The 16,054-nt window shown below is 43.6% G+C and overlaps 1 protein-coding gene across 2 annotated transcripts in view; it reads right to left on the bottom strand.

Moving 5' to 3' along the window:
* LOC144761620 (uncharacterized) overlaps positions 1-16,054 on the bottom strand; it is an 878,183-nt gene that overhangs the window by 425,205 nt on the left and 436,924 nt on the right. For both annotated transcript variants that reach the window (XM_078646920.1, XM_078646921.1), the window contains exon 6: positions 1,817-1,903. In XM_078646920.1, coding sequence (XP_078503046.1) covers positions 1,817-1,903 — 87 coding nt within the window. The remainder of the gene's footprint in view (positions 1-1,816; positions 1,904-16,054) is intronic.

Below are 16,054 nucleotides of genomic sequence, written 5' to 3'. Positions count from 1 at the left end.
TGAAGCTAGTCATTAATTCTTGTTTTTGTAAATAAATATCACCGTGCTGTACAAAGATATCCTCTATCCTCAGCCTATTTTGTATTCTTTATTAATGTGAACGTTATCATTGCTGGGTCATAACAAGCATATTTAAATGTTTATTTTGATACTACTGTGTTAAAAACTTTGTAAATTAAAATGCGACCATTTAAACCAGGGACTCCAGCTTATAAGGGGAGCCCAGTCTGGACACATCTTCGGCCTACATGCAGAGGCCATAGACAGTCTGGGGCCAGGATCCGAAAACTGACGGGTACCTTTGCAATTACTGGCATCTGCAATCAAGCCTCGTTGTGGAGCAATGTTTCCATTTTGAATATGGGTCTTCAAAGTCCCAATATTTTCAATAGAGTATTTAGTGTTCCGGATTATGTTTTGTAAAAGAGGTGCCCTTAACAGCTAATGAAAAACTATTTTACAAAGAAAGCATAAAACATACTTTAACTATTTTGTAAGGAATTGTATTGTCTCATTTTTATTTAGTGCATGGAACAGAGTAGATAAACTGCCTGCCGTGCTACTGTGTTTATACCCTTTGTTACATGGCACAGTGTCCCAAATTTTGTAATGTGCATGCTATTTGGGGTCTTCCATGGCAGCATAATCAATGACTATTTTTGGCCAAAAAATCATGGCGCTTTGCTTACCTTAAAGAACCCTCAATTTTCAGGCAATGGTACAGGGGCATTCGAAGTCATTTGCTCTGGAACACACCATGAGGCCCAGTTTGGGAGCCAAGGTTAGAACTCTAGTCCTATTCCACGGTCAACAATTTAGGGCCTGATTATGATGACGGTGGGACCGCCACCGACAGCCCGATAGTGCTGTTCCATCTGCCATCGGATTGAGGATTTCAGCCTGCCTCATAATGATGGCAAGTGGATGTATGGCGGGCGGAGAGACCGACAGCCACGGATCCAACGTGCTCAAGGAGCCCGTCGGTCTGTTTGAGGAGCAGTAATGCCTACAATGGTGGCAGAGCCTGCCAGGCTTCGCCATAGGCATTACAATGTTCCTTTCTGCTGGCCCATTCATGGAAAGGCTGGCGGTAAGGGACATTGGGGGCCCGTAGCGGGCCCCCTCCTAACCCCTGGGCCTCACCTTTGGGTCTTGGGGGGCATCCCTGCACCATGTGGCAGGCAGCGCATGGTGCCTGCCACGTAGTGCAGGGATAAGTAGGATGTCCATGTTTTATATTGCGGTGGGTGCAGCAGCCTGCAGCACCCGCTGCAATACAAACGATAGATATTGTGACTGCCGTGGTAACTGTTGCATCCTAATTAGGCTGGCGACTACGCCCATTTGTAGTAATGCGGTCCCAATTCCAATTTCCAAAAAAAAATCTGACCACCATCCTAATGCGGCCCTTAGTTACTTGACCTCACATCTGCCGTATAGTTTTATATTGAAAGTTAGCAGTCTGCCCTAAAAAACTGTGCAAAAGTCTGTCAATCTGTAGAAAATACAATTTTCTTTAAAATGTTTTACACGACCCTTCACGTCATCCACTTCCAAAGACGTTGTTGATAAGTCGGTGACGAGAAACCATAACATAATACCATGCACCACCTACAAACATGAAAACTGACTTTTGCGTTTTTCCCTTTTAATCTTTCTGGAGAACAATACTTTTATTCAAACTGTGAACTAACTGTTAGACGTAGGGTAGCTTAATTTATCTCGGAGGTCTTTGCTTTCTGAGCCATTAAACAAGAACAGAGTTAAACGTACAAAAAGTCAATAATTGTAAAGGAATCATGCATGGAGATCATACCAGGTAATTATTGGACTTTGGGACTGCCTCCAAGTACTTCAGCTCGTGGGAGAGCTTTACCCGGGGCAGTTGCTGCTCGGGGGTAGCCTGGCGGAAAGAAAGGAAGACAATATTTTCGTCAGCTTTAAACTTCTCAGAAGCGAAGGAACAACAGCACAGAACAAATGACGAGCAAACACTCAGCCACAGGAAGCCATTAAAGACAGCGGTGACCAATTAGGACCCAGCAGGGATCCCTCGCAGTGCCCGCTGCTCTGACCACGCCCCCCGCGCTTTGACACTCGCCCTCACAATGCGGCTTTAGGAAACAACGGGCTATTTCATTTGCTTAGCAGTTTGTAACCACACACCCTTGCAGATAAGACCATAAAACTGTTTGTAGTTTTTTTTCTATTCCCCTTCAAGTTTGTGTCATTAGAAGCTGCAATTACTGCCTGCAAAGAATACCTCTCTGTAGTTTAGGAAAGAAAAGAGAATTGAGATGTTGTTATCTCTCTTCACCCCTCGCTTCCTAAACTCCTGGACAGGACATCTAAGCTAGTCCAGCTGCAAAGAACCTGACCCTGGAATTCCTACTTAGCACTACACTTGCTGTTGGCTATTTCTAACTCCTATAGGCCGTGGACTCATTCACCCATTGACCAGAGAGTTTGTGAGACTCTCAGCCCATATGGTGCCAAAGGACACCACATCACATGAATGTTGACCCAGATGGCCCAGAGCCCTTTTTTTTAAAAATTAATCTTTATTTTTAGATCTGGCGTTTGCCAAGACCTGCTGATTTTACTCAAATTCTATGTGGCATATACCTATTTATAGGAACCTTCAGTTAGCCATCTTCATCTATTGGTCTGTTATTGTGGCATTCACATTTTTCTACAAACCAACACAGCATAAGCATGGGGGAATGGGTCAGCCTACTTCTGCTATTGGCTCACTTCACTGCAAGTGATTGTAATGTGTCCTTTTACAATGACTACATACTCAAACGGAGTAGTTCCCTTCGGTGCCAGGGACTACTATGGGCATGCGTTTTTGATTTCTACCACTGTTTTTATTTTAGACTGATGAGGCTGCAGCAGCTTCCTTGAGAATAAATTTTCCCAGGGGCGGTTCCTCCTAAAGGGTGGAGGGGAGTCGCCCCGCCTGCTGCTAGTGCAGCAGGTAAAAACAAATAAATAAAATGACAATGCCATTTCATTTAAATTGCCGCCATCTCAAACTGTGTGCAGCACAAGCGTGAGGGCATGGGGTGGGGCTAATTCCTGCAGCGCACATTTCAGATTGGCTAGCTGTCTTGCGACAAACAGCTGGGGGATAGATGGCACAGGCCCCTGGCCTCAAAATGAGCGCTCAATTAGGCTGCTTCAATGAATCCTGGAGCAGATCTCATGCTGAAAACAGCATGAGAGCAGTTCCATGACTGGTAGGTTTGCGTCCACTAGTCAGGAAGGAAGTCCTTTCCTTTCCTTTCCTGCTCACCGTCTACAAATCCCACCAAAGACACACTGGAGGGACACAGCCTTTATGGTGAGTTTTGGGGCATTGTGCCCTACCATATTTTGATGATGCCAGCCCCCACTGAATTTTTCCAATAATCATGACAAAACAAAGTGAGCATTGTCATGGCTGCCCAAAGTAGAGCAATTTACCTTGCCAATGATTATTTACTTAAAGTGCTCATGTTTGCAGTATGTTAATAGACAATAATGTGTTAGAATCACTGAACCTGATTGAGAGTTTTGCAGATGTGTACTCCATCACAAACGTGACGGATATGCCGTCCACCTTATTGCACGTTCCATATGATATAATGGCCTTTTAGCTATTCGTACAAGCTATCCATCATGTTTGTGACATAGTAACCCAAGTGCTAAACTCTAAATCAGGCCTTCAGTCTTCTGCCAAATATTACAGGCATGTTTCCTTTAAACAGCAAATTAACTGATTTGTTAAATTGCTTGGGTTCCAAAACAGGCGAACCAAGGCTACAAGCACCAATATTGAGGTAACAGCAGTTACCAATAAATAGTGTCTTAAAATGACATACATTCTGTTTACAGTGCCACCAACACAGATTTAGAACATCTTTGTAGCAAGTACCGGTCACTTACTGGTTGTAGGCCAACAACAAGTGCTTGGTCCACATTATCTATGTTTGCTATCTCATGCTTATATATTGTCAATGATGCGATAAAAGGCAAACGGAGTTCGACCATCAGCCAAATTTAATTCAACTTTTTTAATTGGCAGCTTTTGAAATTAGATGTACATTCTTGGAAGAATGTATTATATATAGCGAAAACAGCAGCATGTCTTCTGACACATGTCAATATCCAAGTTCAGCGCCACATGCAGACAACTCATCACAACAGATAAAGCCTAGTACTACATGAACACCATATATAGAGCAGCTAACAGAAGCAGAACACTCTTCAAAAAAAGTAAGCACTACATCAACCCTCTTTGATCACCCTCCTAACCGACACTCCATAGATAAGTGCAATGTCATCAACCACTTTTACAGTGAAAAAATACAGTTCTGAAAGCACATCTACAATATCAAACCTGCTTCTCCTTGTAAACCTAACACCTCTTATAGCATTCTACATCTTTTAAAAGAACTATCTGGCCCAGAATTCACAACAACCCAACTCCCTCCAAGCCACCTGATATGTTCATATTATACAGGCATCCTTCATCACACCTCAATCTGGAGATGATCTCTCATTCTTACTCACCACTGTCAATGCTAGCCTCACTCAAGGCATCTTCCCTGAAACTCTCAAAACAGACCAGACTTGCCCATCAGTCACCCATCCCTTCATCAGTACAACCATTGAAACAACTGTATATGCTAATTTCTAAGATCACATAAATGCAAAACATCTATTTCACTGCAACCAGTTTGACCTCTAATAAGCATGAAGGCAACTATCTTACAAATTGTAGATGATGCCCTTCTAACCACAGGTAAAGATAAACCCTGCCCCTGGCACTGCTGGACCACTTAGCCACCTTCAACACCATTGGCCATGCCACCTTCATCCACACCCTGAATCTTTGATTGGTGTTCACTGGCAATGTCCTTAGATCTCCGACCACTTATTCTACCAATGCCAATTCAATCAAATGGGATCTCAAGATCCCAGAAGATCCCTATGCATTCACATGAGGAGTCTCCCAGTGTTCCATCTTATCCCACGTCTTCCAGAAGTTTTGTGCTTCCAACACTGCCTGCATGTATTACAGACCTGGATGCCCAGCACCTACCTTTAGCTCAACCCCATCAAGACATAAGTCCTATTATTTGCCACGAAAAACAAACAACAACTAGTCCAAACCTGGCTGAATGACATGGACAGAGTCAAACCTCAATTTTCACCCAATGCCAAGTCACTTAGATTCACCTTGACACCAACCTCGTTACCTCGAGTAACACATTGCCAAGAAAACAATGACAAGGAATTAGATTTTCTTAATACAAAGTCACCACGCATACCGGTAATTTACTGCCTACCTAAAATACATAAAAACTCAGAATCTCCCCCGGGTCGCCCCATTGTCTCTGGATGTGACTCGGTACTTGAACCCCTTGGGCATTACATCGATTTCTTTATAAAACCATTTGTAGCTTCAACCACATGCTACATAAAAGACACAATGGACATGATCAACATCATAGAGGACCTCCCGTTTTATCCTACATCCAGCACCATGTGTACGCTGGATGTGGAATCACTCTATACTAACATTCCTCAGTATGAATCATTACGTGTCATCGAAAAAGTTCTTGAGACACGCCCCCAACCACATAATGTTCCATCAATATTTATTCTCCAATTGTTAGAGATCTGCCTGACAAAAAACTTTTTTCTGTTTGAAGGCCAGTTCTACGGCCAGGTAAGGGGGACCTCAATGGGAGCGATTTTTGCTCCAAATCTGGCCATTCTGTACATGGACCATCTGGAGACATCCTACATCTAGGATGTTTCAAATCCTTTCCACAGTGGCATAGCCATGTGGAAACGATATATTGACGACATCTTTCTACTGTGGTCAGGACCCCTAGATAGCCTTACACAGTTCCACCACTGGCTTAATAACAACAGTGCAGGATTGAAATACACACTAACCTCCAGCAAAGACTCACTACCATTCCTAGAAATAAAACACATTGAGGGTCGCCTTTTAACCAATCTACACCGCAAACCAACAGAGAGAAACACCCTGCTTAACTATGCCAGCCATCACCCTCGCGCCTTACGTGACTCTCTCCCGTTTTCACAGTTTCTACGCATCAGGAGAAACTGTTATTTCAAGGAGGATTACTTCACAGAGGCAAAAGTTCTGAGCAAAAAATTCAGGTATAGAGGATACCCACGCAAACTGGTACGTAGGTCTCTGAAACGAGCATGGTATTGCCCCAGGGAAACCCTCCTTGAACCCAAATCCAAACAACCCCAAGACAGGCTTATATGTGTAACCACATTCACTCCAGCATCTAATGCCATCAAAAAAAGTGTGTTAAAACACTGGCCGGTTTTAAACGCTGGCCCGCTCAATCTTGAGCTTCCAATGTTTGCTTTTAAGAGGGCCAAGAACTTAAAAGACCACTTAGTTCGTGCTTCCCTACCACAACAATCAGTAAAGACCACACTCAATGATGCATGGGGTTTTCCAACTCTTTCAGGGCATGCCAAATGTGGCAGCTGCGTCTTCTGCGACTCAACCAAAAAAGGGAAATGATTTGAATATGGCAACATTAAATATCAAAGAAAATATTTTTCCAACTGCAATACGCCCAATGTGGTATATGCAATTCTATGTCCCTGTAATCTCATCTATGTAGGTCAAACTAGTCAGAAGATCAAACTAAGGATTGGACAACATCGGAGTCGGATACGCTGCAAGACAGCCAACGCCCCACTTGTGGATCACTATACTGAAAAAGGACACAATGAGAGAGATCTTACGTGGACTGTCATAACCATGATAAACCCCCCCCCCCCCAGGGGGGCTGATGTCGCAACGTTACTAAACAAGGAGGAACTTCACTGGATTCTGAGAACTAATAGCATCAGGAATGGACTCAATCGTATTGAGGACTGGACCTCTTTGTTATAAACAGATATTCAGTGATACTCCTTCAAGTACAGAAACCAGATCCAAAAGGAACATGTGACTCAATGTGTTGTATATAATCTTGCTAAAAATTTGCTTAATCTATGTCACTTGCGCCGGTTTTAAGACACCACCACTTTCACTGTTTTTTTGTCACATGCGCCAATAGCACCACAGTTATTATCACTGTTTCCTAGTTCCCTTTGGTGTTCTAAGATAGCCGCCACCGTAGACAGCTAATTTGCCGTTCCAAGATGGCCACGGCCCCTGGACCTCAAGGCTGCCAGTCCCTTGCCTCTTTCCATTACCGACTAGTTTTGGCTCCAAAAACATAAAATAACTTGGAGACTCCACTTCACGTCACCCGCTATTTAGCGCTAGCAGAAGCCCCCGTGCCCTGACCTTCCGCCGTTATTCAAGTAAGTAACACTGGCAGACCATGTTCGTAAGCAACCCCCTTTTAGTTAAAAGCACGAGATCTAACATGAGTATTGACTGCTTTTTATTTTAGGAGGTGCAACTTGGCACCAAGCGGAAATATTACTTAACCTAAAGCCCCCAGTGCGATCCGGCACTGACAAATACCGATATCAAGGATCAACCTTTCGAATGAAGGCCCACAGCCTATTAATGGTAAATGACTTCTCACTGCGCCACCCCTAGCATAATCATTTCTGTATGCCGTTTTTAGGTCGAGCTGGCGTTGGAGCGCGAAGCGCTCCCGCCAGCGAGACTATAGTCACCTTCCTCCCTGTCAAGGGAGTAACAGCTGTGAACGAGCCCGATACAGACCTGGGCACGAGCCGACCCAGGTCTGTGAACGAGCTTCAAGGTTGAGCAGCTTGTGCACGTTTGTTGGACGTCAGGCGCTGCAAGCCCGCCAGACCAATTATCCCAGCATGAAACTCTACTTCCTGAGGCGCTGCAACAATTATCACAGCATGAGACCCACTCATCACAGCATGTCAACAGGCGCCCCAGGCTGCTGGAGCACTCAACTATAATTAATGTGCAGTTGAGTGCTCCAGCAGCGTGGGGCGGCTCTCTGCATGCTGTGATAATTATCACTTTGGGGCCTCATGCTGTGATAATTACGGCGGCATGCTCTATTTGCAGCACTGAACATTTTCAAAGAAGGTGAAGCAGTGACATTCATTGGAGACACTCACCCTCACACCCTCACCCCCTCACCCCTCACACACCTCCTCACCCTCACACACCTCCTCACCCTCACACCCTCACCTTCACACCCCCTCACACACACCCTCACATACCCTTACCAGCACAGCAAAACACAACACAGCACAGCAAAACACAACACAGCACAGCAAAACACAACACAACACAACACAGCACAGCACAGCAAAACACAACACAACACAGCACAGCACAGCAAAACACAACACAGCACAGCAAAACACAGCACAGCACAACAAAACACAGCACAACAGAGCAAAACACAACACAGCACAACACAGCACAGCACAGCACAGCAAAACACAGCACAGCAAAACACAACACAGCACAGCACAGCAAAACACAACACAGCACAGCACAGCACAGCAAAACACAGCACAACACAGCACAGCAAAACACAACACAGCACAGCACAGCAAAACACAGCACAGCACAGGACAGCACAGCAAAGCAAAACACAGCACAGCACAACACAACACAGCACAGCAAAACACAACACAGCACAGCACAGCAAAGCACAGGACAGCACAGCAAAGCACAGCACAGCAAAACACAGCACAGCAAAACACAGCACAGCAAAACACAGCACAGCACAACACAACACAGCACAGCACAACACAGCACAGCACAACACAGCACAACACAGCACAGCACAACACAGCACAGCACAGCACAACACAACACAGCACAGCAAAACACAGCACAGCACAGCACAGCACAACACAGCAAAACACAGCAAAACACAGCACAACACAGCACAGCCAAGCACAGCAAAACACAACACAACACAGCACAGCACAGCAAAACACAACACAGCACAGCAAAGCACAGCACAGCAAAACACAGCACAGCACAGCAAAACACAACACAGCACAGCAAAACACAACACAACCCTCACGCTCTCACCCCCTCACCCCTCACACACCTCATCACCCTCACACACCTCCTCACCCTCACCTTCACACCCCCTCACACACACCCTCACATACCCTTACCAGCACAGCAAAACACAACACAACACAGCACAGCAAAACACAACACAGCACAGTACAGCAAAACACAACACAGCACAGCACAGCAAAACACAACACAACACAGCACAGCAAAACACAGCACAGGACAGCACAGCAAAGCACAGCACAGCAAAACACAGCACAGCACAACACAGCACAGCAAAACACAACACAACACAGCACAGCACATCAAAACACAGCACAGGACAGCACAGCAAAGCACAGCACAGCACAGCAAAACACAGCACAGAGCACAACACAGCACAACACAGCACAGCACAGCACAGCACAACACAACACAGCACAGCAAAACACAGCACAGCACAACACAGCAAAACACAGCACAACACAGCACAGCACAGCAAAACACAACACAACACAGCACAGCACAGCAAAACACAACACAGCACAGCAAAGCACAGCACAGCACAGCAAAACACAGCACAGCACAACACAGCACAGCAAAACACAACACAACACAACCCTCACGCCCTCACCCCCTCACCCCTCACACACCTCATCACCCTCACACACCTCCTCACACCCTCACCTTCACACCCCCTCACACACACCCTCACATACCCTTACCAGCACAGCAAAACACAACATAACACAACACAGCACAGCAAAACACAACACAGCACAGTACAGCAAAACACAACACAGCACAGCACAGCAAAACACAACACAACACAGCACAGCACAGCAAAACACAACACAGCAGAGCAAAGCACAGCACAGCAAAACACAGCACAGCAAAACACAACACAGCACAACACAGCACAGCACAGCAAAACACAACACAGCACAGCAAAACACAGCACAGCACAACACAACACAGCACAGCAAAACACAACACAGCACAGCAAAACACAACACAACACAACACAGCACAGCACAGCACAGGACAGCACAGCAAAGCACAGCAAAACACAGCACAACACAGCACAGCACAGCAAAACACAGCACAACACAGCACAACACAGCCCAACACAGCACAGCACAACACAGCACAGCACAGCACAACACAACACAGCACAGCAAAGCACAGCACAGCACAACACAGCAAAACACAGCAAAACACAGCACAGCACAGCAAAGCACAGCAAAACACAGCACAGCATAGCAAAACACAGCACAGCAAAACACAGCAAAACACAGCACAGCAAAACACAGCACAGCACAGCAAAACACCTCACAGCACAGCAAAACACAGCACAGCAAAACACAGCAAAACACAGCACAGCACAGCAAAGCACAGCACAGCAAAACACAGCACAGCAAAACACAGCACAGCAAAGCACAGCACAGCAAAACACAGCACAGCACAGCAAAACACAGCACAGCAAAACACAGCACAGCAAAACACAGCACAGCACAGCAAAACACAGCACAGCACAGCAAAACACAGCAAGCACAGCAAAACACAGCACAGCAAAACACAGCACAGCAAAACACAGCACAGCACAGCAAAACACAGCACAGCAAAACACAGCACAGCACAGCAAAACACAGCACAGCACAACCAAGCACAGCACAACCAAGCACAGCACAACCAAGCACAGCACAACCAAGCACAGCACAACCAAGCACAGCATAACCAAGCACAGCATAACCAAGCATAGCATAACCAAGCATAGCGTAATAAAGCACAACAAAAAATAGCATAACAAAAAATAGCATAACACAACACAACAAAACATAGCATAGCAAAACAAAGCATAGCATAGCAAAACACAACACAACATAGCATAGCATAACAAAGCATAGCATAACAAACACAACAAAACATAGCATAGCATAACAAAACATAGCATAACAAAACACAACATAGCATAGCATAACAAAACACAACATAGCATAGCATAACAAAACACAACATAGCATAGCATAACAAAACACAACATAGCATAGGATAACAAAACAAAGCATAGGATAGCAAAACAAAACATAGCCTAACAAAACATGGCATAACAAAACATGGCATAACAAAACATAGCATAGCAAAACATATAATAGCATAGCAAAACATAGCATATCAAACACAACAAAACATAGCATAGCAAAACAAAGCATAGCATAGCAAAAGATAGCATAGCATAACAAAGCATAACAAAGCATAGCATAGCATAACAAAACATAGCATAGCATAACATAACAAAACATAGCATAACATAGCATAGCATAACAAAACACAACATAGCATAGCATAACAAAACACAACATAGCATAGCATAACAAAACACAACATAGCATAGGATAGCAAAACTAAACAGAGCATAGCATAACAAAACAAAGCATAGGATAGCAAAACAAAACATAGCCTAACAAAACATGGCATAACACAACATGGCATAACAAAACATAGGATAGCAAAACATATAATAGCATAGCAAAACATAGCATATCAAACACAACAAAACATAGCATAGCAAAACAAAGCGTAGCATAGCAAAACAGAGCATAGCATAACAAAGCATAACAAAGCATAGCATAACAAAACATAGCATAACAAAACATAGCATAGCAAAACAAAGCATAGCATAGCAAAACACAACACAACATAGCATAGCATAACAAAGAATAGCATAACAAACACAACAAAGCATTGCATAGCATAACAAAACAAAGCATAGGATAGCAAAAAAACATAGCATAACAAAGCATAGAATAGCAAAACAAAACATTGCATAGCATAACAAAACATAGCATAGCATAACAAAACAAAACATATCATAGCCTAGCAAAACATAGCATACCAAACACAACAAAACATAGCATAACAAAACATAGAAAAACAAAGCATAACACACACAAGCACACACACACAACCACACACACACAACCACACACACATAACCACAACCACACACACAACCACAACCACACACAACCACACACACAACTATCTATCTATCTATTGCCCTCACTCTATCTGTCTATCGATCTATCGCCCTCACTCTATCTGTCTATCTATCGCCCTCACTCTATCTATCGGCCTCAGTCTATCTATCTAATCGCCCTCACTCTATCTATCGCCTTCACTCTATCTTATCGCCCTCACTCTATCACCCTCACGCTATCTATCGCCCTCACTCTATCTATCGCCCTCACTCTATCGCCCTCACTCTATCTATCGCCCTCACTCTATCTATCGCCCTCACTCTATATATCGCCCTCACTCTATCTATCGCCCTAACTCTATCTATCTATCGCCCTCACTCTATCTATCTAATCGCCCTCACTCTATCTATCTATCAATCTATCTATCGCCCTCACTCTATCTATCTATCGCCCTCACGCTATCTATCTATCGCCCTCACTCTATCGCCCCCACTCTATCTATCTTTCTATCGATCTATCGCCCTCATTCTATCTACTTATTTAGATACTGATCGCCATCACTCTATCTATCTGTCTAGCTATCTATCGCCCTCACTCCTATCTATCTATCTACCTATCTATCTCGCTCACTCAATCTCTCTATCGCCCTCCCTCTATCTATCTATCCCACTCACTCTATCTATCTATCCCACTCACTCTATCTATCGCATCACTACAGCATCACTAAGGGGCACAACAACATCACTATGCGCTACCACAACAACATCACTATGCGCTACCACAGGATCATTGAATGCCACAGCATCACTAGTCGCCACCACAACATCTCTCAGCCCCACCACAGCATCAATCTGTGAAACCATTTACCAACAACTGGGTCAAATATGATCTCTCAATGTTTCAAGGTTTATTACAAATGTCACAAAAAGAGGTTAGTATTTCACTTCTGTTCTTGGATTTTCGTCACAATAAAATACACTGAACATATTCTTCAGAAAAGTTATTTACAAAAGTTTAAGCTATTGCCATTATAAATTACAATAACTTTTATTTAAGTATTAATTATTAAAAAAATTCAAAGCCATTGTTATTTGTAATATCAATACATCTAAGTCACGTGAATACAACACATATTGCATTACAAATGCTATAGGTGTCACAAGTTATAACTATTGGCATTGTAAATGACAAAGCTATTATTTTTGCTATTTTCAAAACCAACACATATATAACAAATGTGTCATTTACAATACCAATAGCTCAAACTTTCCTAATGCGAGACCTTATGCATTGCAAATGCTTGTTAATATAGACTTTCAGTCACCGCAGATAAAGTGGCTGCCAGCGCTCGTTACGGATCGTCATAAGCGTTACATTACCGATGTTGCTTCAAACGTAAGGGCTGATTTATTGTGTGCAATCTGTACCGGACCGAATAGTTCATAGCCCACATCAGCAACGTAACACTAATGCTTGCATCGAAAAATTGTAGCCACATTTTAATATCCACGGCACTATCAGTTGTTTTAAAATTCACTGCACGTGCATTGCGTCGCCCTTCACCGCCCCTTGTGATTCACCACCCATGAATGATACGTCCATATCGCACTGGTCCCTCCTCAGTTTCATACCTCGCCGCTTTCACCCTAATTACGGCTTCAACCTCCACTACCGTTTTTTCCACCATAAACCACTGCGCCACACTAGTACTGTGCAATTAGATCCCAGTCCCGAAGCGGATGCCCTTCACCCTCACTAAAGTCACCTATCAGATGCCTAGCAGTTCAGTTTCACTTATCTCTAATAATTTTTTGTATCTTTCCCTCCTTTTATTCCCTTGTTAATGTTGATACAGTAATGCGATATAGGCTATATATGTGATTAAGCTTAAGACAACAATGATTTATTCCTTGTCTTGAAGATGATGCTTTATACTGTTGTGAATAGCATTGAAACGTCGTCGACACTAAAAACACCATATGCAATATGATTTTATAATATTGTAATGATCAATGGTGTGAAAATGGTTACCAAAGTCTGTCATAGTGATTACAAACATACAGACACATCTTATACCCTGCCTTTGGCCATTCTGTTTGTCGTTGGTTTGTCTTGTGTTCTGTGGGTCACGGCTGTGCCCACTTGTTATTTACTGTTTTGAATCATAACTAATTGAACCTATATGAAAATAAATTCTTGTCCGGCTGGACAAAAGACATACGATACATTTAAGCGTATGATTATTGTGCTTCTCTATTTTTTTCTTCCAAAATAGGGACCATTGTTCTTTAAAACAAGAAAACAATGACAGCCTGATCCAATCTCTCTCCACTGAAGAAAGCAAAACAATTCCTCAGAGAAAACAAATTAAAAACTACTGTTCATGCCTTCGTACTCTTGCATTTTGATGGTGACAATGTCCCTTTTGATGGCCTCCCATGCAACCACACTCTGTATCTTTAAAGCCAATCTATACACATCAGTACGTCCCATCCAGAGCCTGCATAAATGATCTCATCACCCCCGTACTGATGGAAAGCCACTGGCTCTACTTACTGGTGCACACCATCTTCAAAACCAGCTGTATCTTAGCCAAAGCCATCCCAAACCAACATCCCCATATCTGTCTGACAGCTTCCCTATCTCCATTGCCTTTCAGCACACTCACATCGAAGACATAATCAAATTGATAAATGAAAACAAACAAGGCAATAGGCCTTTTACATCTGTGCACCGAGAGTCTGGAACAACATCCGTGCATCTGTCAGGACTGCTCCAACCCTGCTCCAGTTTAGGAAACAGCAGGAGGCGCATTTCTTTAAAAACACTCCATCATGATGTAGTAACAGTCCACTTCTTCAATGAGAGCCCAGCTACCTTTCCAATCAATTGTTAAATGTTTCTTTGACTTTTACATTGTACAATGCTCTGTCACTTTTGGCCAGGTTTACCCTATACAAATACAAGATACCTATACACATGTTGCTTTGGTCTGCAATTTGTGCATTTAGAAATCTAAACCCAAAGAACCAGATGGTGGGTGAAGACTACATACATTGTTTCTATCCGCATTTCCTTTGAGATACTTTAATTAGCGATTGCTCAGGGTATCTACTTTATGAGACAAGGCAAAAGTGGAGCATCTTTTCAGTACAGGACCTTTGCCTGAAATAACTTGCCAATGGAGTTGTGATTGAGTAACAATTAGGAAGCACTTTAAAACATTTTTCATGTGACAGTACCTTCAGTATATTCCAAAATGCTGAATATTGTTAAAGTTTTCCTCTCGTTCTTGATGCAGCACTTCCTGGGGAGCACTCTGTTGTTGTTCAGCTACTCGAATCTTCTGTATGTCAGCACAAGCTATGCTGTTGGGATGCATAGCCCTCAGGTGCTTCCACATCTCACTGGTTCCCCATGGAATATTTTCCAGGCTTTCCTGTATGCAGCACCTGCTTGCACAGAGTGCTGTAACCTTCTGTGCATTTATTTGTTTTTTTGCCAGGTAGAAGTGCGAAGCACTGAAACACAGCTGACTGCTTCACAGGCCTTGGTTGTTGTGGTGCTAGTAAAGGAAAGCTGAGAAGCTTTTGCTCGAGCACTCATGCACAAAGTAAGCAGCGATGAGGGAGGGGGCGAGGGGATGGGTCAAGCTGCAAATCAGGAGGGGCGTGGGCGAACGGCAAGCAACACCAGAATGCACAGCTATGTGATGAGATAATAATAAGATTTAGAGGCCTCTTTAGAGAATCGCTGGGAGCAAATATAAACACGAGTGTTTGTGAAAAGCGCTGTTAACCCAAAAAATAGTAGCCCAGAAAACATTTCCTAAAATGGCCACTGTGTATGGATATTAGTAATTGAGCCCTGCTCTTGGGAAGGGCTAAACACAGGCAGAGCCCTTGACGCATGCATGCCATGGACAAATGGGCATAAAGAAAAGAAGAGCGACGATCGAGCCAGCAAATGGGAAGCCTCTGGGGAAGATGAAGCCCACAAAGTAGATACACCATGTCTCTTTCGAGACAGCACAAGCACTGTTTGGAGCCGAGACCTACCC

This window comes from Lissotriton helveticus, chromosome 6, assembly GCF_964261635.1.
Source record: "Lissotriton helveticus chromosome 6, aLisHel1.1, whole genome shotgun sequence".
Lineage (NCBI taxonomy): Eukaryota > Metazoa > Chordata > Amphibia > Caudata > Salamandridae > Lissotriton > Lissotriton helveticus.
Note: the sequence above shows the minus strand (reverse complement) of the source record. Positions and strands in the feature narration are given on the sequence as shown.